Source organism: Amblyomma americanum, chromosome 7, assembly GCF_052857255.1.
Source record: "Amblyomma americanum isolate KBUSLIRL-KWMA chromosome 7, ASM5285725v1, whole genome shotgun sequence".
NCBI classification, from domain to species: Eukaryota; Metazoa; Arthropoda; class Arachnida; order Ixodida; family Ixodidae; genus Amblyomma; species Amblyomma americanum.
The window spans coordinates 86,703,231-86,730,486 of record NC_135503.1 but is presented as its reverse complement, the minus strand read 5'-3'; the positions used below and the strand labels follow the sequence as shown (position 1 = coordinate 86,730,486).

Sequence of the window (27,256 nt, the reverse complement as noted above, 5' to 3'; positions counted from 1 at the left end):
TGACTGTTAGGCCTTTCTTGACGAGTGTGTGTGCCTGCCGAAATTTTGAAGTTCATGCTTGAGGTAGAGCGGGGAGAGAATAGGGATCCTATTTCGCGGTTCGGTTATTTCAGGCACGAGTATATGCTCGAGTTCTCTTTGCGGTAGGTTTATACTGCAATAAAGAGAAAAGTGTAGCTGCGTAGAGAAATTTAATGGTAGCCACTTGCGGATCTTTTGTATTTTGGTTCAATTCCCCCTGCGATGTTACGCTCGGTGGCTTCTTTTACGAGAAACTACCTCTCTACTTTTTCTAAGCGTAGCCAAGCAGAACACCCTTCTGGTTAACATCTCTGCCTTCCTCTTCCTCCTTATCTCTCTCTCTTCTGCAAAACGGCACATTTTCGCCTATATACCCGCTTTCAATAGTACCTGATATCGTTTAGACTAGTTTCTGCTGTGCTTGGCTTCTACACGAACAAAGCTGCCTTCAATAGGCACTGAAATGCGTCCCATTTATGGCTGTATTGCACACGGTAATTAGCCAATACTTCACTTGAAATCAGGCTGCTGGACTCCAGTTTGTAGAACGCGTAACAAAGAGACGCCCTTTGAATCTGGCGGCTCAAGCTGGTCATTGCTTAAACTTGTGCCTTGAAGTGCAATATCTCGCACGATACTAGTGCGATATTTGTGTTTATTAATGACTGCGCTTAGAATCGCTGCGTTCTCTTCACGATATTTTTAGTGTAGTTTCAGAGTTAGGTTGGCATGCTGAGGGATTCAAGAGTGCGCGCGAGTATTCTGCAATTGATGGTGCATATCATTTGCAGTGTGCTTAGATGCACGAACGCAGCAGTAACCCTGAGCCTGTGTCTTCCCTCCGTCCCTCCAAAAGGCGGAATGCTATGCACGCAGTTGGCTCTGTTAGACTGTGCACGTTTGATGCTAACTGCCAGAAATTTGAACAGTTTCCTCTGACCATCAGTCCGCACTGTTTTGGAATACGATGCAAAGCTCAGCGAACAGCTAGGCATTCTTACACTTTTCGGCACTCGCGCAGCTGTGCTTGCTGCTGGTGCAGGGATCGTATATGCCAAAAAGCCTGGTGAAGCGATTTGTCATTTTGTATCTACCTTGGTGTACTTTGTGCGTATGCAACCATCACTGGGGAAATCGTACGAAAAAGACTTTACCTAGTATTGTAGCCGCGTCTTCTCGTGTCGGCGTCATGGACGGAATACGTACTGTACTTTTGACTTAAATCCCAGATTACGGTTTGAGCGTTACACCTCACAGTGGCCTTGGGCGCTTGATTTGCGGAATGGCTGGTTCGAGCTCACATATACGGCCTATCTTCTCTAGACAGATGCTATGCAGTTGCTTCTACTCGGCACTGATCAGCAGACATATCCAAGCATACCTTTTCTGCATGTCCAGAGAGGCGGTGTAATCTTGTTTCAGCATCGGTATATGACATTGTGACGCGGCGTTTTCCGCACTGTTTCACTTCCCGTGTAATGTGCACCAAACAACCCTCACAAAACCTCCTAGGGTACAGTGTGCGGTGTGAAACCAAACGACGCCGAAGCAGATCAGTGGCGGCAGTGAGCATTTAATGCAGGGAGCAGCGGTTGGCTACGACGTCCATATGGTACACTTCTGGTTTGGGTTCATGGGTGAGTCGCTGGCGCACTCCCAGAATGTGGGGAAGCGGAAGGAGTTGCGCAGCGGTCCGTTCGCTCTCTCCGGGGGTGGGCGCCGCATTGACTCCTCGGCCAGCTCGCGGCGTCTGGACGCGTCTGTCGTCTCGCACAACCCTTTGGTGTAGAGGATGTAGAAGAGCTGCTTGACTGTGATGTTGAGTCCGGTCAGAAGCCCGTAGTCCTCGATATTCACCTGAGCGCGCAGTACGGGCCAGATTACAGTCAGTTTACTTTAGGCGAATCGCAATGCTGTCGAACACTGGCAATGATATCGGACACACGTGTTAAACTCACAGCATTGTAAGTGACATCCGCCATGACATGGTTCTTTTGATTGATTTTTCACTGATAACAGTATAGATGACTATCTCCGCTACCAAGGGTGCTATAGCATATCGTAACCTGAAATTCCATTGATAAAGTTGTGACTTCTGTGAACATGGTCCACGTGGGCGTAGGTATTGGTGTTCTCATGGTGTGCAAAATGGCGTATCGTTAGTGTTAATTTGCACGGAAAATATCAAACGTTCCTGACGTTCTTCTGAATGCCTAACTACAGCTGACCTTGTTTGTCGATGTCGTCTTGTTAATCTGTCTTCTAGAGCAAAGAAGGTAAAGAAAAAACATGAAAACAGCGATGGTTCTATTATCGTGAGGCGTCAGTGATACCAGTTGAATGATGTTGTCGTCACCTCACATTTATCTCTCTATTGTGATAACTCAGAGACCAGGCCTTTTCTCATCTGCTGAAGGTAATGATCAATAGTGGGGAAAATACAAATGGTGAATGCCAGTGCGCGTTTAACTGCCGTAACAATACAAGCAAATAATAAAAGCTGTTATAGAAAAAAATTATCACGCCTGTGTGTTTAAATTTGCTGTCACCGATTAAAAGCTTCATACAGTATTTCATGTACGCTCTAAACTGAATGTTCACAAAAAGTAATAAACACAACGAGTTGTAAATTACTTACGGCTCCCTGTAGCTTGAACAGTCGCTCAAAGTAGGACCCGGCATCAAAACGATGTCAAAAAGGGTTCTTCCTACTTGTGTTCATTTTTTTCTTTTCAATGCGAAAGCATTACTAGTCCCATGACGAGAAAATCCGGCTGCGTTTGTTAGTGTGTGCACTCGCACATGGTACAGAAAGTCCCAGTGATGGCAGGAAAAATAGGGGGACCTCATCAAGTGGCCGTATGCCGTACACAAAAAGCCAAACACCGCCATTTGACACAATGATTTGCATGTGGTTCTTCTATATATACTTCCAACTGGCCGACCTTTACGTAGCGCCTGTTTTCCCGACAACATTTGTACCAAAACTGTGACGAAGCCGTTTTTCGTAAAGCATTCGGGGTGGTGGTAAACGATTTTTCTTTGCGTGTAACTTATATGTGCTACTCAAGTTGGAGGCTATCTTGTGACAGGAAATTTAATGGACGAGATATGCACCTTCAATTATATGCCTTACCAGACTCTTCACTCCCTCTATGCGCGGTCAAGGGGCCCACTGAAATGTGAGGAAGTTACTGCGCCATTGCCTTTTTTCAAAATCCAATGTTTGTATCAAAACTGTGATGCAACCGAACATCGGACAGTGTTCCGGTCGGTGTCATACGTGTGTGTGTGTGGGGGGGGGGGGGGGTATCAATTCACACATAAACAGTACTGAGTTCACATTCCCACACGTAAGCAGTCGTAAGTGTCTCTGCCGAACTTCTTTTTCTTACTTTTTCCTTGCAGTCTTAAGTGTCTCTGCCGAATTTCTTTTCTGTAACTTTTTCCTTGCGAACATAGGCGCCAAGCTCTAAAATTTGGTCGGGAAGTGTCGAGAAAGCTCCTTCGGCGTCGTCTCACCTGGTTGACGTGCTTAAGGAACAGCTTGAAGGCCGGCAGCAGAGCCAAGCTGTCTAGCACGTCTAGCTGCTTCGTTTTCTCGGTGCGCAGCCTGACCCCGCCAGGAGGTGGGGAGGCGTCGGCATCCGAACCCGCGTAGTGGTGCTCCAAGCACTTCTGCACGTCGTGGTAGCCCAGTTCGGTGTCCACCGACCAGTGCAACTTGCCCCGCGGGAAGTTGCCCTGGTGTATCCCAGCGAACAGGGCGCTGATCACTTTGGTCGCGACGCGAGGAACCTGCACGAGAAATACGGCCGCGACCACATAGCCGTGCGCGGGGGGTGTTGCAGATAAAGACACGCTTGTCCACGCTATTCGCGCAGACAAGACGACACTGGCCATTCCAATAGAGGAGGAATGTTTTAGTAAATGTCAACGTCAAACAAAAACTTCTGACACTTGACTGCATGAACAGCATTGATTGATTGATTGATTGATTGATTGATTGATTGATTGATTGATTGATTGATTGATTGATTGATTGATTGATTGCCGGTAAATGAAAGGCGCGGTAACTGTATCTCTCCTGGGTATCTTTAACGTGCACTGACATCGCACAGAACACGCGTGCCAATAGCAGCAATCGATTCAAAGTCCTCTCACTCTCATATACCCACTGAGAAGTAGAGATAGGCGAGCGATTGCTCCTCTTTCTCTAGAGTCCCTGTTGTAAACCTCAGCCTCACCTTTTCTGACATATGCGCGATCCTGTGTCCCTGTTTCAATCAATTTAATGAAGCCAGTGTTGCTTATCCCTATTTTATGTAGCCTTTAACAAATTCTAATGGGCGTAAAATCTGGATGCTAATCGGGCACAATCTGTTACTACCGAAGGTGAACGGTGGCGTACGCAGGCATAAAACGAGGCTGGCCGGCGAGTGTGCACGAAAACTTGTCCTTCGCATTATTTTGGTTGCTAGATGTGTAGATGCACAGACGGCAAGGCCAAAAGCGTCCTTCGAATTGCCTCCGCTTCGAGACGTCAAAAATCTCGCTGCTTTTCTCCGCCCAACGCTTGAGTGCGAGTCGTCTTGCTATTCGTCCTGATCCATCTGGCCATTCGCTAACCGAAGTTTCGTTTTGCGATGTGCAACATTGTATTAACTATCACTAGACGCGATAGCTAAAGTAGATATTCACTATTTGGGAATAAAACGGTAAAAGTGCGTGAGAATAGCTACTTCATTTTATCTGTGTCCGTGAGCTCTCCCTCAGCGATGACTTTTACAGCCGGCTTGAAATCGGCAAAGAGACCTAAATTTTAATGCCGTTCGTACCTCGGTATTTGGAATTGTATAGGAAATGCGAGTTTGCTCTCCATCCGGCTGACAAACCGGTACCGCACTCCACGCTGCATGTAAAAGCTAAATCAAGGAATAATTCATCTTACGCGACTGCACAAAAAAATGGGCCCTCAGTTCAGGGTTGCTAACCTTACTTTCGATTTCATATGCTCCGAAATGAGTTCTACGAACTAATTTATTCACCCCCATTTATTATCGTCCCCCTGCCGCTGAACTTTCGGCACCTTCTTAACTTCGGCATAGCCTCTCCTAGCCAGAAGAGCAATAGTTTGCGCTTTGCTCAGGTCAGCTTGAGCGGCAAAACTCAATAAAAGTTTATTTATGTCTTCAAAACTTCTGTGCATCATGTGCGATATCGACATGCAAAAATTCAGCAATGGAATCAAAGCTACACGACACACACGCTTCGCCACACTTGTAAATAAGTGAAACGTCCCTCACTTGGAGGAGCATCGACTCTGGGTCACTCATGTAGGCAGGGTCGAACATCGCCATGGGAACAAAGATGCTGTCCGTGTCTCTGTCGAACGCGGGCCACGTGTCGAAGACTGAGCCTTTCCACTTGACCGCAGTGGGATCACGACGTGCCTTGATACGGCCAAGGCGCCGCTCCATGAGCTGTCTGGCCAGCGTTCTGTGGTAGGACAAAAGTCGATGGTGTGCTCAGTGTAAACTCAAAGCCCCGTAACTATCGCGTTACAGTGAATGAAACAGTCATTTCCTCTCTCCTTTTATGGCGTTAAAGAGAGAGCTCTTGTATTCTCTAAAAAAGCAACGCTGAGCTATACTTTGCTTTGATTTTCGTGTTGGTACTAATCGAAAAAAACTCTAAGGGGCAACAGTACAAGGAAGATGAAACACCGGTACAGCACTACACCGAAACAAGGGCGTCCACAGGTACACGTTGCTTATTGTCTGTAGAGGACCGATGGTATCGGGATCGAAAGGGGGGGGGGGGGGTGCAGGGGAAGGAGACAGTAAGGAACCACCAAAAAGGCACTTTCTGAGGCCTTAACTTTACAGATCAAACAAAAAGTAGAAACGACAAAATTTTCTCCAATCATTTTTCCCCTCCCCTGATCTCTTTTGTGACCTTTTCACCAATTCTTTAATGGCTTCTTTTTGTATTGTAATCGTTGGGTGTTACATTCTTCCCTTCTCGCCGGCAAATCCCAAAGCCGCAGCGTATGTACTGTTCCACGCTGTACAGACGGAACACCGCTGTGTTGATGACGGTGTGGCTTCCTGGATGTTGCATTTTTTACAGTTGTCTGAAGTTCTTGACACTTGTTCTCATACACAGAAAACGAAGCAAGGTATACGATCTTTCGCACTGAACTCTTTCAGTAATAAAAAAAGCAAGTTTATTTAACTAGCCACCTTTATAATGATAACCACACACAAAATTTAATTTCGGTTACATTTCGCTAAGGCCAAAATAAGTATTGGGTGCTATCATAGCCTCGTTGATATGCCACGCATAATAAGAATGCTACTGGCCTCTCTCTGCCCTGAAATTTCAGCGCAGTGCAAATTTTTGAGGGGCGAATCTTGAGTCAGGTTTGGTGGCTTAGGGAATGGGATGGTCTAAATTTCATCAGGGTAGGGAAGGAGGCAATGAGAGCCTGAAAGATGTGACGCCACGGTAGAGCGTAGCACTTTCCCTACTGGGCGCAGCGGTGTAGGTTTTTCGGTAAATTAAGCCGACAGTTTATGCCAAATTTGAGCTTACTTCTAGCCGTTAGACGGCATGATCTATTTGAAATCAGAAAAAGGAAATGACGCAAATCTCTCTCAGAATCGTTCGCTATCTTCAGTAGACAGAAAAGCCAGTCTTTCACTGCCTGATATCACCATCAAGATTAGTCATTGTCTGTAACGTGTAAAGTTGGCTCGGAATCTTGAAGGCGTTTCGTGCGGATATGCGGGGCTTGAGTCCGGTGATAAAGCTGTGTGTCTTTCGGCTAATGCATACAAAAAATATGATTTCATATTTGCTTTGGGTCGGGACAAACGCCTTGCTTAGAGACAACGTGTCCTGAAATTGTCAGTTGACGCGCCGAAAAACGGCATTTCTTCAAGTTGAGCTGCCGGCCAGCGCCAGAGAGGCAGGTCAAAATGGGCTTTGGGCGGCATAGATGGGTTTCAAAGTCGGGGGAAAAGACGACAATGTCATCGAGGTAGCATAGACACATCTTCCACTTGAGTCCACGCAAAATGGTGTCCATCATCCGTTCGAAGGTTGCAGGGGCATTACAAACGCCGAATGGCATCACAGTAAATTCATACAATCCGTCGGGAGGTCACAAAAACAGTTTTGGGACGATTGGCCGCTTCCATGGGGACCTGCCAGTACCCATAACATAAATCCAGGGAGGAAAAGAGCTCCGCCTCTTGCAAACAGTCCAGAGCGTCATCTATGCGGGGGAGCGGATAGACATCCTTACGCGTTATCTTATTAAGGCGGCGGTAATCGACACAGAGGCGTATGGAGCAATCTTTCTTTTTTATTAGGACAAGAGGCGATGCCCAAGGGCTACTTGAGGGCTCAATGACGCCGTTTTGAAGCATTTGGTTGAGGGCTGAATGACGCCGTTTTGAAGCATTTGGTCGACTTGCTCTTTAATAGTGTGGCGCTTGGTTGGCGACACACGATAGGGGCCTGCCGCCGCGGCGCGTGGACACCAGTGTCGATGCGATGGGTGACGGTGGAAGTTCTGCCCAAAGAAGTTCGGTGAGCGTCGAAGGAAGAGCGAAATTGATTAAGTAGAGTGAGAAGCTGTGTTCTTTGCGGCGGGGGAAGATCGGCGTCGATGAAGCGCAAGAACAATTCGGTAGAAGAGGGATCTGGCGTACAGGCAGGAGGGCTGAGCGCGTTCATGGCGAGGAGCGCTGTATCGTCGGTCTCCTCGCGGATGAGCAGAGATGCGATGCGCTGCACACTGCCGAGGCATTCACCAAGGCGCAGAGCGGTAGGGCAGGAAAACGGGTTATAAACCAAAAGTATCGAAAGGCCAGCGGACACAGTCAGTACGGCAGAGGGAGACACTTGCGATGCAGAAAAGTATGGCCTGGAGTAAAGAGGACCGTGTCCTCACCGATAGAGTCACAAGACAGGTGAACAAGAACGGAAGAGCATAGGGAAATGTAGATGTTTTCGGCGGCGAGGGCTTCAACACAGGCAACAGAAGGAGTAGCATCCAGGAAAGGATAGGGCAGAGAAGAGAACCCGACTTCCACTCGAGCACAGTCAATGATAGCTTCATGGCAGGAAAGGAAATCCCAGCCCAGAATGACAGGATGGGAACAGGAAGGCAGCACGACGAATTATATTTAGTAGAGGGAGTCCTGAATCACGACTCAAGGGGTACACGCTGTGGACTGCTTGATGTGCTCAGCGCCGTACGCAGCGACAGTCCAGCAATCGGCGTCTTTACATTCTTCAACGAACGACAAAACTTTTCGTCCATAACATAAATCGCAGCACCGGTGTCCACAAGGGCCAAGACAGAAATGCCCTCGACAGAAATTTTGATCAGATTTGCAGGGTATATGCGAGGCCTTGGAAAGTTCGACGGGGTCGCAGTTCACGCCTCAGGAACTGCGGCACCTAGTTCTCCTCATGAGGGGTATTGGGGCAACGTCGCATAGGAGAACGGAGCGGCGCATCGGTGAAGGTGAACGGCGTCTGGAAACGGCCAAACAGTCAAGAGAAAAAATTGGCTGTGGTTTAGCTCTGATTAAACCTGGTTGAAATGCGAAAGCTTGATTAGGTTCCGCCTTAGAATGTAACTGTTCCTAAGCAGTAGAGCAACTAGATTCAGATATAGACTCTTCGTCGGTAACTTCCATGGCGAGACTGATCAACTAACGCGTAGCGCACCGCTATATATCCCAGTGAAATCGCCACGGAGCCAGCGCAAGGCGAGGAGGTCGTCATGTCAATGGAGAGACCACCTGTTAGGGGCGGCGCCGGCTCGGGGGCGACGGCACACGCGACGAGCGGCTCCCTTCTAGCTGCGGCGGGGAGCAAGCTTAGAATTTAACTGTTCCTAAGCAGTAGAGCAACTAGATTCAGATATAGACTCTTCGTCGGTAACTTCCATGGCGAGACTGATCAACCAACATGTAGCGCAAAGCTATATATCCCAGTGAAGCTGCCACGGAGCGAGCGCACGGCGAGGAGGTCGTCATATCAAGGGAGAGACCACCTGTTAGGCGCGGAGCCCGCTCGGGGGCGACGGCCCACGCGACGAGCGGCTCCCTTCTAGCTAAGGCGGGCAGAAAGCCGACTTCACGCGTCGTGATAGCAACGGAGAGAGCTGACGTCGCACCACCTGCCAAGCGAAGCGCCGGCTCTGGCGTACAGCATACGCGACGCGCGGTTAGACGTGGCGTAGTATTGCTTTCAGAATAAAAGGACAACTGGACGGCGGCTCAGCAGGCCCAGAGTACTGACTCGTGGAATGCCAGTACATGGGGGTTGGAGGAGGTGGCTCCTAGACTGGGAGACGACGCCGTCAAAGCCGGGCCACATGACCAGGCAAGCCGCAATTGTAGCAGATAGGCCGGTTGTCGATAGTGCGCCAGGGATTGCTGACTAGCGGAGCCGGTCGACGAGAAGGAACCACCGCTGGAGAAGGTATTGGAAGCAAAGTATATGTAGGCGGTGGAGGTCTGGCGACGAGGTTTGCGTATGTCAGCGGAGCGGCCTTAGAGGGCAGCGTCTGGGCGATGACATCGGCGTATGTCAGTGGAGCGGCGACAAGTGGTGGCGGATGGACGGGTGGAAGTGCCTCGGCAACCTGCTCTTGGATGACATGTCGAAGAGCCGGAGCCAAGTATGGAGCTCGCTCTGTAGGCTGGCAGAAGGGAGAGCTGACGCGCCACTTCTTCCCAAACAGTCTTTGATTATTTGTAGCAGCGATGAGGTGTCAGGTGCTGGCGTCAGTCCAGCAAGCGACTCAACCTGTCGAGGGTGCTGTCGAGTCAGGAGCCTCTGCTTCCGCAGCTCCTCGAAGCTTTGGCAGAGGGTGACGACTTGAGCAACGGTGCGCAAGTCGCGCGCTAACAGCATCTGAAAGGCGTCGTCGTCAACACCCTTCAAAATGTGTTTAATCTTGTCAGGTTCTGACATGTTGGGGTTGACACGTTTGCATAGGTCAAGAACATCTTCGAAGTAACTGGTGAAGCTTTCGCCGACCTGCTGAGTGTTCGCGCAAGCTTTGCTCGGCACGGAGTTTCCTAACAGCAGGACGACCGAACACTTTGGAGAAGGTTGTCTTGAAAGCAGACGTTGCATACCTAAAATTCTGAAGGGGTTTCCCCCCTCCCTTTCCCTTCCGGAGGCCCATGTATCGAAATCTTCCGCATTCTGAGCAACATGCGGCATCCTTCAGCGACATTCTTGGTTCACTAGGATAAAGAGCAGCGAACACCACTGTAGGCGCAGGATTGACGGATTTCATTATCAGTGTGCGCTTATAAATTATGCCTAGGTACCATCCTTACTTCAAGCGTGGCCTAATATAAATGGTTCCTCGTGCAATTCGACTCAAAACGGGCCGACAATTTTTTTTCTTTTGCAAGCTGGTCCCTTCCTGCGAACAGGAAGCTTTGTTGTCTGACTGACACGTGTGCCGCGTATTCAAGAAATTTTAGCGCGCAAGCGTTAAGGAGCTCGTGTCGCCGAAAATCCGGCCTCGTTGTCTGTATTGTTGTCTGTGAGCGAAAAAAAATCCTCAGAGAAGCAACGTAGAAGGCAGGTTGGTCAGGTTGGTCACGTAACCTTGTGGCGTCATCACAACTTGCCCATCGGAATGCGAGCACACTGCGCTGCGCAGGACTTCCACGTATCTATGAATGTAGAGAGCGACCAGTTCTGCATGTATGGACATTAAGCCGTAAAAGCTATCGCGTCGTACCCTTAAGGCGGAGCTCAAGTGTCCCTTCCAATTTTTTCGCTCTTTCTCAACGGGGAATCCAATACTCAATGTCTACAAAAAGGCCTTTCATCCCGCTGAAAGCTTGCATAATAGCATAAAATGATGGGATGGCAATTATTAACTTTGCTCAGTAACGACGGGTTGCCCATTTCCATTTCTTCTCTAGTAGCAACTTAAGGGTCTTTCCTTGTTTAAACCATGGAACCTCTAGCTGAAACGAAACACAGTCTCGCGCTGTATTCAAGACTCGATAAAAGTACTGAACGGCGTAATACAAGGACTAAGAGAAGACGAAATCCATTCGAAGACACTGCAAAGTAAGGTGCGAATGCATTTAAGAATGCTCAACCATGTTCTCTAATCCGACCAGTATGGTTTCTTTCTTAATGCATCTGTAGCGTTCCGTAGATGTCCTGATATTTGACAAGCTGAGGCAACGCACTGTGCAGGTAGACAGCCTGACGGCCAGTCTCTGAAGCTGGCATACTGGGAGACGGATGCAAAACAACTTAATTCACAACATTCAGACGGGGTTCCCTACATGTGCTTCTTGTCGAGAATTACAATAAACTTGGCTGCGCAATAACAATTTAATATGAGAGAACCACTACGACAGACGTCAATAGTGAACAGCCCGGTGCACCTTCGAGGGCGCACAGAGCTTAATTTCTTTGTACAAAGGGACCAATAAAGGCCAGGTAACATCGAATCCCTGGTTTGCTATCCGACCTACAAAGAAAAATTCTGTATGATGCAACGAGCTCACCGAAAATTGTCATATAGAAGTAATAAAAATATCGTGCAGTTCTCATACAGGTGTTCTACAATCTTACGAAAACATACATTCACATGTCATACACATGTCTTACAATTTTATACAATTCGTGTGACAAAGGCTACATCAGATTATTGCATCATGCAGCTCTTTTTTCTTAGTAGGGAAGCCACAGACCCCCGTGATGCAATAGTAAATTAGCTCAGTCTTTCCGAGAAGCCCGCTACAGCTGCTCAGTGTGCAGCTCTAGCTGTGCCGCTAACACCATCAGCGACACGTAGGAAGTGATCCCGAATGAACAGCGCAGTCTAGAAAGCCCTCTGCGTCAGCGTACCTGTAGACGCTGATGACGTTGCCGGGCTTAACGTCGGGGACGAACTCTGCCGGCGAGTGCTTGTGGCTGCGCTTGGCCACGAATTTGTGGAAGACCTCGATCTTGATGCGCGAGAGGCGGTCGCGCAGAAGGAGCTTGTCGTCGATGCTCATCCAGGGCGCGCTGTTTATGGCCAGCACCAAGCTCGCCTGGATGTCATTCAGCAGGCTCCACATCTGCGCAACACACCGCGCACAAAGTGCACAATGCGGCTTTTCTAATTTTGTCGCTTTTTCGGAGAAACAACGATTTTAACTAAACCTGGCATGCGCAGCAGTATTCTTCGTGCATTGCCTTATTACGTTTGTTTGGATGAGATTAGACTTCGGTAATATTTCGCAACAGTTGAGAGTACTTCATCTGAATCTTAAATACTGCGGCTTTGTTTGTCTTTCGCTATTCCAAGAGCTATTCCAAGAACGCTTTCAATGTCCATTTAACCGCGCTGCAGTAGATATCATTATATTGTACGTGCTGTCAGCCCTCTGTAATACTCACAGCTATTTCAATCAAGACGAGCGGTAATCACCGCACCATAAGCATATGAGGGCACTCTGTACCGGCAACAACGCACTGTCTTCCTCCTCCCTTCCCCTCCCCTTCCCCTCTCCCTCCCCCTTCCCTTCAATTTTATATACAAGGATTCTTGTCATTCATGCTGGACGCACTTTTGAGGTCTTGTAAAACTACTTGCTGCACAAAGCTAAGTTAATCACAAATTACCTCGCAACTGGCGCTGAAACTTTCCCGTTCCCAGCAGGCATCTCGACAAGCGGTTTGTTGATTGGCGATTGAGACCATGTGAAGTGACTATTTCGCGATGCGTTGTCGTTGCGCCCTTTAAACTTTATCTCACGTTACTCATGTCTGCGGGGATACTAAGCTACAGCACAGAATGGAGTATTGGACTTGAGCGTTCTTGCCAGGCTCAAAAAGAAAAAAAAATCGGGTGTGCGATCACCAAGAGTGGTTGGTGGGCTGATGCAACATGGCTGCAGCTTTCACAGTCTAGAGCCGACAGTACCGATTCTCTGCTTAGTAGCAGCTTTTTTTTGTTGAAGTTTCGTTATAGAACGAGTATATTGACCCCTGCTATAGAGCGCGCGCTCTCCTTTGGGTTAGCAGGATTACAGCGATCCTAGAAAATGATCAACGATTGGCCAAATGCGTTCCCAGCAAGCTTTCCGTTACTTCGATGAGTGCATATATCTCACCTTTACATGCAGCGCTTCGTTCGCTGTTGTTTTACGCTTGCTTCCGGAAGTCTTCAAGAGGACTAAAGGCAGCCGCCCTGTTTATAGCTTCACTGCTAACTATAGTAGCTTCTGTCTGAAAACTATAGTAGCTAAAACTAAAGTAGCTTAAAACTATAGTAACTTGCTGTCAGAAAAATCCAGAATCTGTCAGAATTATCCCACGTATAAAATTTTCCATAATCAAACATCAATTGCACGCGTTTCAGTAACCCGTATGAACAAAAAAGAGAGGCCACAGCAGGCGTCAGCATATGAGGCGCCCATTTACTGAAACAGCGCACATTTAAAGGGCCTCTGAAACGGTGAGCATTGGAGTATAAGAAAAAAGAAAAACTGACGGATATTGAGTGATCCATCATCCTCCCGAAAAATGTTGGATCTGGCTTATACAACACAACGGATATCGGTAGTCAAAAACCACTTTCTTTCTGTTCACCCTCATATACACTAGAGCAGGGCACAGCAAGTAAAGAATTCAGGTTGCGACTACGCGCCGGCCATTAATACATCATTCAGCTTGGTTCCTTAATTTTGTTTGGCGGCTCGCTCCCTAGCGTAGCCACAACCATAGATGGTAGACTGCAGGGAACGACGAACCACCGTCTCCAGACCCACCGCCCCCCCCCCCCCCCACCTCGCATTCTTAGAGTGCTTATCTACCAAGATCGTTGCAGCTTTTAGCGAGGAAGTGACAGCGCCTCACGACAGACGTCACGCGAGCTTCATGATGCCGCATGGCATATTTCGCGCGAGAGACCATGTGTCGCCGCAAAGCCTGGGAATAGGAAATATTAAAAAAATATTACTAAATTACCGCTTTGCTTTCGGGGACTTGTACACGGCATGAGAGCTCAATGACCTTCATTCTAGGTAATGCATAAATCTTAAAGAAACTTTCAAACTTGCTTCATGGGCCCTATAAGCACAATTTCTGACGGCCTCGCGGTTTCTTTCACAAGTAACCAAGAGCACGATGCACAGCGCGCTGGCTAGTCAGAAATTATACCAACAACAAAACTGCTCTGAGAACTCGCCTCATGATTTGCTAGAAGATTCAGTTTGAATAAGGCGGACTGTGGACCAGAATATAATGTTTCAGGAGAGAGACGTAGGGTAATGTAGTGCACATTTTAAACGATTTTGCATCACCGTAATGTTTTCTACAGGGGAAGTATTGCCTTAAGTGCGCCTTAATGAAGGCAGTTGATTCAGCTTGCAAGAACGTTTCTTAACCAGTGAGCGCTCTTATATTAAGTCGCAAGCAGCTCTTGAAAGAAAGTCTCTCACGTTCAGAATAATTCACTGGTGCGCGAGTTCGTTCATAATTCATCTAACAAAGTGCGCGAACGGTGCACAGACGGAAGGAACAGACACGGACACCATGGCGTGTAGCGCCGTGTCCCGTTTCTTCCGCCCTGAGAACCGTCTCCGCGTTGAGCTTCAACATACCGAGCGCACCAATCGCCTTTAAAACCGCTGGCTTGTCTATAAAAACGAAAGAGTTGACAACGGGAACAGACAATCGGTTTGCTATCGCATTTTGTTTTGTTTCGGTATTCCAGAAATATCATCGGCTAGGCAACAAGAAACTTTGGGTTCCGTTTTCAACATTAGTTATCGGCCCACTGTCCTTTCAGTCCATTCCGCAGTATAAATTTGAAGCGTAGGAAATGAGACTGCCAGGTTCTTGCACAAAAGCTCAGTCCCACTTCCATAGCAACTCACTTGCTCTTGTATCTTCTCATCACCGAAGTTAACAGTTTCCATCATACGCACAAAAAGGGTTCAAGGTCAAGGCTCACCGTTTACTTTTTAACCGATAAAATAGATTAGGTGGCCACGCGGTACAACATCTAAGATCTACTTGGTCTAACGTTCGTCTGCGCCACCAGCTAGCAGCAAAGCCAACGGAGTAAGTGCCACAACCTGCGGACATTGATAAACCACTCTCGCACTATGAGAACGTCATTGCCGTAACTGAAACTGCACTGACAAGTGAGAAAGTGAAAGAATTCCGTTCTCCTGATACCGAGCACCCGTTCCGAACTAGTCGTGAAGGCTCCCTACCGTCATTTTCACTGCTTCTGGTGTCACCCGAAATGAATCTGTAGCTAAATACTTCCTCATAAGGAGGTTAATCTGAGCTCGTGAGGTCCATGCCGCGCCCGAGGGACCTCTCGCAAAGGTCCGCGCAGAGGACGCCGTCTTTTTATCAATTGATTAGACCGGAAAGACTCACCTTGTCCTTGTTGGGCAGGTTCCGGTGCACGTCGGCGTACGCGTGCAGGAACACGGCAGGCGCCACCCTCTCGAACATGCGGACGCACCGGCGCCACCGGGGCCAGCTTAGGCGGCGCGTCCCAGTGATCTGCCTCATCTGCAGCGAGGCCATCTCGAGCGCCTGGTCGGGCAGCAGCGGCGAGATGTGCAGCAGGGCGCGGAAGCCCAGGTAGTTGAGCACGTCCACGCCCTTGCTCACGTGCAGCACGGTGCGCAAGTCGCGGAAGTACTGCTCCGTCTTCACCAGTACCTAGACGATAAAGCGAAGAAAAAGCAAAGGCTCGAAGTGTGCCCATGAAAGTTCCCGGACACCATTCGCCTTCCCCTGAGACAAAGAACCGACATTAACAGCTTTAGCCACCGTACATCTCCCAACCATCCAACCAAAGTGCATCCAGCACTGCCGGGCCATCTCCGAACCATAGGGCCGAAGGTGGCAAATACTGATTAACAACATTTCCCTGTCCCATGTCCCATATGGTTCACGCCCACGTAGGCAGCAATGCCTCTGGGTGGCAGGTCAACGTGTAGCCACCTGTCATGGCTTATGATGCGAACGCAATCGCCGTCCTCGTGTTCCAGGAATTCGGGAGAGCTCTTCACCTGCGCCACGAAGCTTTGCGGGCTATGGCGCTTGAATGGGAGAAGTAGCATTTTAAAGCGGCACCTTTAAGGGTCCCGTTCTACGGAAAATTCGGGACCGTTCGCAATTATTGTTCGCGCAAAATACGGACTGGCCTAAAAGGTGGCTACGGTACACCAGAAGCGACGGATTTGAAAAGTGATTAAAACATTAAAAAAAACGGTGACTGCAAGACCCCAAGAAAACTCAAACGTCCTTAGTGCCTGTATGCAAAGTAAATGAATTGCGCTTAAAAGCAAATTAGGGTATTTTGCCGGGAATCGAACACCTGACTGATAAGCTGCGAGTGAAACTACCTAACAGCTGCCCATAGGCTACACAGGAACGTGCGCAAAGCTTCGTTAAAGCGAGGCTTTATAAGTATGTCCAGTGGTCCTTCACATAATATGAAACCAATGTGCATGTCTGCGTGGGCAAGAGGAGCCGCTGCAGCAACCCATCAACGCTGTCGCGTCATACCCTTCAAGGCGGAGCTCATGTGTCCCTCACATGATTTGCAGTAATTAATTGTACAGATCACTGGGAAGATTGCACCGCAAAATTTGGGTTCTTGTCTGTCCCCGTACACATCAAAAGGTTGCGGCGCGCCGATGCTTCATACTATCAATATTTAACCAACGGTTCTATAGAAGCAGCCGAAATTGATAACAATTTCGAGTGGCAGAAATACCGTTCCACAAAGATTACTAGAACATCAATTTTAATCCTCTATCACGGCCTTTTATTAGGCCGATAATTAATAGAATGCAAATTCTAGAAAGAACGTTCGGAAAAGATCGAGGCCGACGAGGCTTAAGCGCGAGTTGAGATACTGTGCCCTTGAAATCACGGAATGGCGCGTGCAATATTAGGCTTTAATTTGTTGATCGGTGTGAAATCTCTAAAATGATACTTCAGCGCATTTGTGACCGTTCACTCCCGGGACAACCGTGAATCAAGAAGACGAAAGAAGTGGCTGTGGGCTGCCAAGGTGCGTGTCAAGGCCTCGGAGTCACTTCTTTTGTTTCGTACAGACAAAAATTACATATCTTTCGAATTACTAACACTCCGCGGAGGCTCAGTGGTTAGGGCGCTCTGCTAATGATCCGGAGTTCCCGGGTTCGAACCTGACCGCGGAGTCTGCGATTTTATGGAGGCAAAACGCTAAAGCGCCCGTGTGCTGTGCGATGTCAATGCACGTTAAAGATCCCCAGGTGTTCGAAATTATTCCGGAACCCTCCACTACGGCACCTCTTTCTTTCTTTCTTCTTTCAGTCCCTCCTTTACCCCTTTCCTTACGGCGTGGTTCAGGTGTCCAACGATATATGAGACAGATACTGCGCCATTTCCTTTCCCCCCAAAAAAAAACAATTATTATTATTAGTATTAGAATTACTGAACGTTTGCAACTTTACTAACTTTCCTTACTACACCTTGCTCTCGTCTATTTTTATCATTTCACCTCCCGGGGACGCTGGCTCTGTGTTTCTTTTCCTGTTCGAATGCGACGGCATTGACGGCATGTGTCATTTACGAGGCCAACCACTCGCAACGCAAAAGGCCAGCGCAAGGTCCTGCGGAAAGTAAACTGCCGGGCCAGTTAAAATATAGGAAGCGTTTCCCGATGAATCGCATGGACAGAGTAGTCTCGTCTCTTCGAATCAGCTCGCTTATGTGAAGCTGCGAGTTTGCCAGGAATGTCGATGCGGCTTCCACTTGACGTAGCGGATGATAGTACATTGTAACACTGGCTTTCTTTTTCGCTGAACTTGAAGTGTGCGAGCTGATATTTACTCAACACATCGTCTGTTTACCTAACAGTGCGTCCTTTTGACTACATTATCAGTACTGCTATTTTTTCTCAAGGTAACGGAACGTCGGACGTCGGAAGCCTTGCCGTCAATGCGATCAGCGTTCCTAATGGGGGGGGGGGGGGGGGGGGGGGAAGAGTTCCTTGTGTGCTTGATGCGAAGGAAAGGCCACACTGGAGAGGCTGCCTCTCCTCCTCATTCTCCAGTCAATCCGCGTGATTACTGGCGTTTTTTGTCAAATCGACGCCAAGCTGCGGCTGCGCCGGTTAACTGGTCTAGGGCGGATTGGCGCGCCCAGAATAGCCTCCCTTGCTCCGCTGACGGAATGCTTAGGCGGCGTTTTTTGGAACGTTTCTTCCGGAGTCTTAGTGTATAAATATATAGTTGGATTGATAATACGACGATGTTTGCACGCATTGAGAAAAAAGAGCCGTTGCGTTTTTTCTTCAAAAGTTCTTTGATCCCAGGAATGCAGAGTGAGCACGGGAACAGGACATTTACGCACAGCATTGGAATGCTGGCAGGATCATGACAGCATACTTCTTATCAAGCACCCAGCCTATATTTTATGTCAAAAAGATGATTTGCGCAGATAATTTGATCGCTTCACTGTTATTAAACGCTTGTTCACAGGAGGTATTGAGAGACCTCCACGGGGAAAAATTCGAGATAAGAGTTAATGGAGAGTATTTTGGTAATCTGAGACTCGCTGATGACCATTGCCTTGCTAAGTAACTCAGGGGAGAGAATGCAGAGCAAGGGCAGTGACCTAGACAGGCAAAGCAGAGAGATATAAGGCTAAAAATCAGTATGCAGAAATATTAAGTAATCATCAACGCCTCGGACGGGTACGATAGGTACGCAGGAGCTGAAAGTGGTAAAGGAATACGTCTATTTAGGGCTGGCTGTGAGTGCAGACGCAGACCACAAGAGTGAAATAACAAGATGAATAAGAATGGGGTAAAGGGTATTTGGCAGGTTCACTGAGATCCTGAATGGCAGTTTATCATTATCTTTCAAAACGAAAGTATATAACAGCTGCATTTGCCATTACTCACCTATGGCGTTCAATAAACCTATGGGGCATAAACGTGGTGGCTAAGGATAAGTGTTCAACTTAAATTCAATACAACGCCACGAGCAAATGAAAGGAAAGAAAAATGATAGGTGTAACGTTGAGAGACAGGAATATAGCAGAGTGGGTCAGAGAACAAATGCAAGTTAATGACATCCTAGCAGAAATCAAGAACAAGTGGGCATGGGCAAGTAATGTCATGCGAAGGCAAGGTAACCGATGGTCGTTATAGGTAAGAACATATAGTCTAAAACAAGGCAAGCAAAGCAGAGGCGGCAGAAAGGTGGCCAGATGACATCAGAAAGTTTTCAGGGATAAGGTGGCCGCCGCTCGCACAGGAACGGGTAAATTGGAAAGATATGGGAGAGGTATTTGCTCTGCATTGGCGTATTCAGGATGATGATGATTATGAGGACTATTATATGCGCAGACTAGGAAGGCCTATGCAAATGCGCGGAGCTGTTAAGTATCATCGCTGAGCACACGTGACTAACGGGAACATTTCTAGAGTGAAGAGTTTTGCCCTGGACTATGTAATTTTGGGCCTTATTGCGGCATGCATGGATGGTTATTGGGTTAGTTGTTATTAATCTGAAATAGGGGGGAGGATGGTACATTATTTCGTTCGAATTCTGTAAAATCCTGATTCCTTTTTTTTCATAATCCTTGCCCCCTGCCCTGACTATCGGCTGAATTAGACAGACGGGGGGATGGCAAGAATTGAATAGAAACGGACAAAAAGAACTTTTTGCCTTACATTGACCAACTTTATATTTAGGGGGTGCCTGTGGGCGAGTTCGTCTGGCTCTATGCATAAGTGAAGTGGAAAGGTCAGCGCTTCTAACGTAGATGTTTGCATGTCGCATTGTGAAATATCTTTTTTGGTTTTCAATTCTTTTAGAATTATAATGCGTAAGTGTACAATCACAAAATTCACGTGCGTTTGCTCACCATAACGGTGAGCTCAAATATTTTGTAGCTCTGGCTTCACACCACAGCTTTTTCAGAATCACTTGTTTTATTATTGCGAAGCAATACTACTTTAGGTCGCACTTCAGCCCGTTCCGTGGCGAGGCGGTGGTAGGCACCATTGACCTTTAGCGTGACCTCGCTGCGTGACTTCACACCACGTGAGCTAGAATGACGTCACACCAGCTGTGTAAAAACGGGGCCCCATCTCACGCCGTCGCGAGGCGAGGCGGTATCCACCAACGGCGGCCTAACTCCCGCTCCTCTCACCAGGGGCGCTACGGTCAGAGTGACGTCACACCAGCTGTATAAAACAGCTCCGCTCCTCTCGCCAAGGCAATCATACAGCCAGATGTTACGATGCTGCCTACGAACAAGGCAGCTCGGCAGAATGCAAAGAGGAAGTATCAGCGAGCTACGGAGACGGAAGAAGAACGACTTTCTAAGCGGCGTGCCCAGTATGCAGCTCGGCGACAACGTGCAACCTCCTCTGTGGAAACAGCAGAAGCAAAGGAAGAAATTATGAGTTTGACCGACAGTGAGTCTCCTTCTACTAGTTCAGAACGCTGGAACGCGACTAAACGGCAGAGGCGTGTACAAGACACCCCGGAACAGCTGCAGCAGCTGCTCGAGAAGGAACGTGCGTTTCGAGAGAAGGAAAACGAAAAGCGAAGAAAACAGCGTGCAGAAGAAACACCCCATATTACTTGAGGAGAAGAAGAAGAAGAAGAAACACCCCAGCAGAGACAAGAGCGTTCGAAGAAAAGACGGGAGAAATCTCTCACCAAGGCTGGCCCGGCTCAACCCGAAGGACACATTGCAGTAGAACGACGTGAAGAACATGCGAGAAGAGTAAAGGAGTTTGAGACGGCCGTCTACAACGTGGCCAAAACATACAAGCTACCGCTAATGCATCGTGAAGACGACGAGGAGACGTACAACAAACTGTATCGCATTTTGGACGGGGACAATAACCCCAACATTTATTACGGCGTAACGCTACCGTACTTTAACGAACGCTACTGCAAGCACCGAATGGGCATATCTTACGACGCGGAGAAAATGGAGTGTTACCGCACCGTCGGCCAATCGATACTGGAAGATTTTGTAATGGGCACGCTGGTGAGGGAAATGTTTGTCGGCATACACGGATTCGACGGATGACTTCCTCTTAGATGATTCACTGTAAGCCGTAACACTAGCATAACCCAAGACTACCACCAGCCATATTACCAGCTGATCCGAGAATAACACACTATTGCTTCGCAATCACCAGGCTTAACCAAGCTAAGCCACGGCCGTTTTATTTTTTTATTTCTTTCCAGCGGCATTCTAAGAGACATTAAGAATTCTGCATTCGCGGCATTTCATAGTTACAAAGCTATGTGTGTTGCTAGGATGCAAAGAGCCGCTGCATTTCATGACAACCGTCTCCTACGCGTTCTGAATTTTCGCTAGAGCCAAGCAAGGTTACCATAGGAAGTACCGTTATTTATGCCAGCAAGGACTTCCACTTACTAAGATAAATCTATGGGTAACCAACACGAGAGTTATCTCGCCTTTCTTTCTCATCTCTACTTTTTCTGCAGTAGCCAACAGTTTGCAAACAGAGTCCATAGTCGTCTCTTATTGGATTACCACGTACACATTCCGCACAAAGCCTTTAGGCCACATGGGTAGCTTTTCATTTGTGTAGTTGTGAACTAAAAGTACACCTCAAGGTCAAGACAACTCTGTGGACCTCAGAGGGGCTCCAGTGCACTGTCGGCCGCAAACGTTTGCAGGATCTGCGATGCGTGGCGGAGCGCCATCTGCCGTCACAGAGCACGGTGGCGAGGCTCACGGCACGCCTCCGGCGGCAGTACTGTGAGTGAGCCTCGACACCGCGCTCTTTGACGGCAGATGGCGCAGCAATGCAGTTTCGCTTAGGGTGCCTGGATGCGCGCCCTCGCCCTTCACGGAGCGGGGGCGAGGCGCGCATCCAGGCACCCTAGTTTCGCTTCGCTCCGCCACGCATCGCAGATCCCGCAAACGTTTGCGGCCGACAGTTCTGCTCCTCTAACAAGCGCCACTACGCAGCTGACACGAACGCCATTTGGCCCGAAGACTTTTTATTAAGATTGCATGTGCTGTCACTGGCTAAGCAAAAGGGCTAGAACTCCGCGATTGCCTCACCTTCATGCGGCTGTGGACGACTGTGATGTTGCTGAAGATGAAGGTGAGTAGCTGAATGAGGTTGGGGTGATGCTTCAGCTGGACCATCTTAAAGCGACTGGCAGCGAACACCTCGCTGCCACGGTCTGTGGACGCCTCGGCGAGCCTGGCCGAGAACTCCCGAACGCGGCGCGCGATGTCCACGTATTTGCCGCTGGTGAACACCTTGAAGCAGCTGGTGACGGCCATAGCGTACCAGTCCGGCAGGGCGCTCTCCTGGCTACCGTACTGGCCAATCAGCAGGTCCGGATCACCCATAGAGATCACGTAGCGCTCTTCGTTTTCTGGGTCAGGCTCCACCTGTCCGAAACGCCCGAAGGCTCCTTTAATACTTGCTATTCAAGTTTTTCAATCCCCGTGAGCATTTGTTAATGGCTCTGGAGAGCAGTAATCGCAAAGCAACATCAAAATCTAGTATAACTTCCTGGTAATGTGCTTTCGAGGTTGACGAGGATGCGGTTTAACATCTGGTTTCGCCGATTGGCCGTCTACGTAATATGAGCAATGGTGTTTGTTACGGGCAGTAAATGATCCCGCGGCACAATTCAACATCTCTTACGCCTTGTTTGTTATTGGTGGTCATTGCACATGCATCTGCAGTCATATTGCTATTTTACATAAAAATAACCTTGTGATTGTGTCGCATGTCCCTCCGAATGTTGGCTGGCCAGTACAGGCAGTCGCATGGAAGCTACTCGCTTGTTGAGCTCACCCATTGTTAGGACTCCTAGTGAAACGGCGTGAGTCGACATCGTATGCAATCACATAGCGGAGTCATTGCTGTGAAAAAGTGTATCCTTATTTTCCACTGACAGCGCCGGGCTAAGGTGGAAAGTAACTGCAGGAAGCAAATTATAGAAGCGAACATAGTCCAGGCGCGTATTTCATTGCGTTTCGTTTCCCACTTCATCATTTCTATTTTACCATCGGAAGCTGCTGCTCGTGACGAAAGCGTTGATGCCCAGCAAATAATGGCAATATTGTTCCCTCTCCATGGTACCAGACTTTACAGAATGCCGTCCCGGGCTCCCTGGCTAGGCGCTGGATCAGGCCAACGCTACGCAGCCGGTTACTTGCCGCGCATTTTAAGGTGCTTCTATGGCAGTACACGAATGGTGAATGGTTACAGATCTCCTTCAGGGAAGATTTTTGGTCATGCGGACAGCGCCGCAGCACACAACCTGGCATGTAACGTGCTTCATGCATCTCTCGCTTGCTTTCACGTGCAAGGCAGGGGTCACTCCTCTGGAACGGCATGAATCGTGCTCACGTCTGTGCCGGTCCAGAAAACTGTGGAGTCTTCGCCGCAGCCTAAGGCCGCTACCATCACTTTTAACAAGAAAATCAGAAAATTCGCACCGCTTTGTTAAGTAGCGCTGGAAACTTAAATCCGGGAGGCCGAGTTCGATTGGGGTTATACGCAAAAGATGGCGCTTCCAAAGAAATATTTGAGCTCGGATGTGAAAGACAATTGCGAAAGCTTTAAGCAGACGGCGGTGTATAAGGTCGTTTTAGTCTGGATATTCAGAAAAAGAAGAAAAAAAACTTGCGTGGTATGAAGTAGATTTGTTTTATTCTGCAAATTTTTTTAATCGTAACATTAGTTGAAAACCGAATCTTTCCACCGTGTTGTTTTATTCATTAATCCTAGGAAAACTGAACTGCCGCTTCTGATTTACACGGCTGCCACCATGCGCCACGTGGCACTGCACACTCAAAATTGGCGGTTGTTTAACTCTGGTTAAACCTGGAGTGACGCGATAGCTACAGCTGGCTGAGTGGAACTTGGTCACGTGACCAAACAAGTGACGAACCAGGTGATCAGCCACGGCACCGCGCCGCCGACAGCTGCTCCGCACCACGTGACCAACCACGTGACAGCGTGGAGGCGCAGCCAGAGTGTGGCGGCGCCGCCACGCTGAAGGCTCGAAATGCTACCGTAATGTAGCTATCGCTACAAAGTCTCCCAAATACGTTGAAAACTAGAATTCGGCTGTATTAATTGATCCAAATGTCGATACAGGCACAGTCACTTTTGCTGAGGTCCTAGAGTTTACAGAAAACCATGATAAGGTGAATGAATCTGCATTAGACGTTAGAAAATACCGAATGGAAGATTGGTGGCTCAAAAGCAGGGCAGTAATGTAAAGACACAAGTTCTGTACTAAAAGCTGGTCAAACAAAAGCCGGTAGAATTTGTATGGAAAAAAAATGGCGAATTTCTAAATATAGCATTAAACTTGATAGCTTGATTGCAGAAATTGCAAAGAACAAATGCCGAGCGTGGTACCAAACGGGGTGTTGCCGGCATCATTCATCAGTCTACTACGGAAATTTCGAATGTTCGGTCCATCCCATTAATTTTCAACGGCCGTCGCAAATAGTTGGCGTGAACGCAGGAAGCATTTCATAGGTAAGATTCAGCGATAAAAAAGTGTCGGTAGTAATATCTTTGCGCGGAATCGCTCATGACTCACTAGCGCACTTGAAGTTACCAAGTGTGACGGGATTTACAAGGAAAACAGCGAGGAGAGCTAGACAAAAGAGCGTTTCGATCTCCGAGCATCAGCAAAACGATCTCGCGCCGAGCGCTGGCGGCGCGCCTGCCACCGCTTTCCATCTTGATCTTTACACAAGTTTAAAATACCCCCATTGAGTCGCTCGGTGTTCGCGGCTAGCAGCCAGCAGATAATACTAGCTGCTGATCTCGAAGGAAGGTGGCCCCGTAACCGGACAGTAGGAAAAGATGGCCATTCTTGCTCAAGATGGCGAACAAAACAAAGCTGGTGCCGTTCACTGCAACCATTCTATTCCCGTTCCATCGTTCTGCCTGTTTGCCTAAGGTCTATCCCGCCCCTGATACTTCAACTGCTGAGTACATTGTTGGCTGGCTATCAACCTTCCTGCCAAAATAAGCAGCTGATAAAGCGGTGAACGAAAAAACTTTAATATGAACCAGTACAAAATACGTTCCTAAAACGTCTGTAATTAACAACACTGTGATCAACATTGTGGCTTATGACAAGCCGCACTCGAATGATCTCCTTTAAAGTTAAGTCAGTTTGCGTCGCATTACTTTATTACCCGGGTCGCGTAATACGGGGCAATCATACTGCTATCCTTGGAGCAAAAGGTGGACACAACAGAAAGCGTTCCAGTCTCACCTTAACCGAGACCAGGACTGCAAGCCCCAAGTTCCGAAGCAACAGACTGGCACTCTTCCAGACATCTGTGAGCGTCTTGGTGTCCCTCTGGAAGGGCCATCCACGCAGACCCAGTTCGCCCATGAAGTCTACGAGAGCTGTGCGGTGGTCCTCGGTGAATGGTTTGTGGACGCAAGCGGCGATTAGTGACTGCGCCTTGATGACCTTATTGCTGGGCCTCGTCTGCGACGTCAGAGCGTGGTAGATGTCTTCTTCGACCTTCTGTACCAACAGCGAGTCGACTGACGTTGCCACCTCGGGGTGAAGGTTTTTCCAGCGATTGCACACAAAGCTGTAAAAGTCTTCGCACGGCGACACTCCCCAGTCGAGGTAGCTTGTGAGGTACACCGACTCACGCTCACACACCCGCGTCTCGCAAAAGCGTGTGTTATGACCGCTCAGCGTCACAGGAGTTCGAGACCGACGCTTCACAGCGGGAACAGCCACTCGGCGAGCAGTCGTCCTGTGTGTGTACTTTTTTCTGCTAGTCGCTCTATCAGCGTCCCCACCGTTGCTGGTCGCGTGTATTTGGAATCGCTTGGTGCTGGGAGGTGCAGTGTTGGTCGCTTTCATTCCATGACTGGTGCTGCTAGGCGCCGGCTTTGTGGTACTTGTGGCTTCGGTGCCTCCAGCGTTGTAAATCCGCTTGCCCTCCCACACGGCAATCTTCTTGCGACGGCGCGGCTTCTCGGTTGACGGTTGACTTTGCTCCTCATCGCTCACCACTGGCTGCTGTAAACTGTCCTCCAAGCCAGATCCTCTATTATCGCTGTTGACAAAAACGCTGCGTCGCGCGGCGACAGGAGCGGGTGCTTCGCCAGGTGTGCTTCTCCTGCTCCTGGCCTGCACATTGCCGGCTGCGTGGAACACAACGGGATTATTCGGTTCGCCCTCAAATGCACCCAGATCATTTCCTTCGGTAGAGGACTTCTGCGCAAGCTCGCCGCTGGAATAGAAGAAAGCCGCCAGCCCGAACGCGGCAGCCACTGCAAACGTGCCACCGAGGAACACGAAAACTGCGGCATACGAGTACTTCCCGCCTGCCTCTGGCAGTCGTTTCCTCGAGTCTCCGTGGTCGCTGCCCGGGTTGCTGTCAGTCATACTTGCCGCAACGCTGTCCGGTGCTGACTCCGGCAGACTCTCCGCTAAGGTTTCGGCATTGCTGTTCGTCTTGCGCGCCATCTCGCTGTCTTCCCAGTCGCCAGCGGTATTTCGGCTGAGGTCTTCATCGGCATAGCGGAGCGTGTCCGCATCCGAAGACGTGCGCGCCGAGAATCCGCCGGTTCCGCCACTCGGGGTAGCATTCCCACCTCTGGGGTCAAACTGCGCTCCTAGCCCGAACGGATAGCCGCCCGCACCGCTGGCGTACGGCCAAAAAGGCGTCCCCTCACGCGCGATGATGTTTCGGATGTAGTCTAGCTTGTGTACATCTGTTACCACGTTGGAAGAATCGTGAGACACGTCCTCTTCCGTGGTGGTCGAGAGCTTTTTTGTCCGCCGGCGCCTCTGGCGGCGCACGCCGCTCTCTTGCGGAGTGGAGGCTGTGCGGCTCGAATGGCTTGGCTGAGAGCTGGAAGTAGCCTCCGGAGGCGCGGGGGCGTGCCGGCGGTACTGGTCATTCCTGGACCACCTGAGCATCGGAGCGACGCTCGGCACTCGGCGGGAATATCCCACGTTGCGGTTGCAAGCGTGTCCTCGTTGCGGCCAGGGACAGCAGCTAGCGATCGCTCACGGTGGCTCCAGCATGATGGGAGGGTGCAGCGCTGCGGGCGACAAGCTAAGGAAGCTTGCTCTCAGGCAGACACCCACCGGTCTCCTTCTTCATCCTCCTCTTCATTTCCCCATTG

General features: G+C 49.0%; 2 protein-coding genes across 2 annotated transcripts in view; one reads left to right on the top strand and one right to left on the bottom strand.

Moving 5' to 3' along the window:
- LOC144099380 (uncharacterized) overlaps positions 1–27,256 on the top strand; it is a 47,750-nt gene that overhangs the window by 14,395 nt on the left and 6,099 nt on the right. The gene's annotated exons all lie outside the window — the stretch shown is intronic.
- Positions 1,588–27,256, bottom strand: LOC144099379 (neprilysin-21-like). The gene is made up of 7 exons (XM_077632623.1): positions 25,371–27,256; positions 22,168–22,506; positions 15,475–15,765; positions 11,941–12,155; positions 5,328–5,520; positions 3,544–3,819; positions 1,588–1,878 (listed from the first exon to the last, which is right to left on the bottom strand). Exons 1-7 carry the CDS (start codon positions 27,045–27,047, stop codon positions 1,618–1,620), a joined length of 3,252 nt encoding a protein of 1,083 aa, XP_077488749.1. The 5' UTR covers positions 27,048–27,256; the 3' UTR covers positions 1,588–1,617.

Coding starts and splice junctions, on each gene's coding strand:
- LOC144099379 (XM_077632623.1), bottom strand. CDS start 27,047: ATGCTCAGGTGGTCCAGGAATGACCAGTACCGCCGGCACGCCCCCGCG. Junction 5,521..11,940: donor AACGTCATCAGCGTCTACAG/GTACGCTGACGC, acceptor GTCCTACCACAG/AACGCTGGCCAGACAGCTCA. Junction 3,820..5,327: donor CAGAGTCGATGCTCCTCCAA/GTGAGGGACGTT, acceptor TTTCTCGTGCAG/GTTCCTCGCGTCGCGACCAA.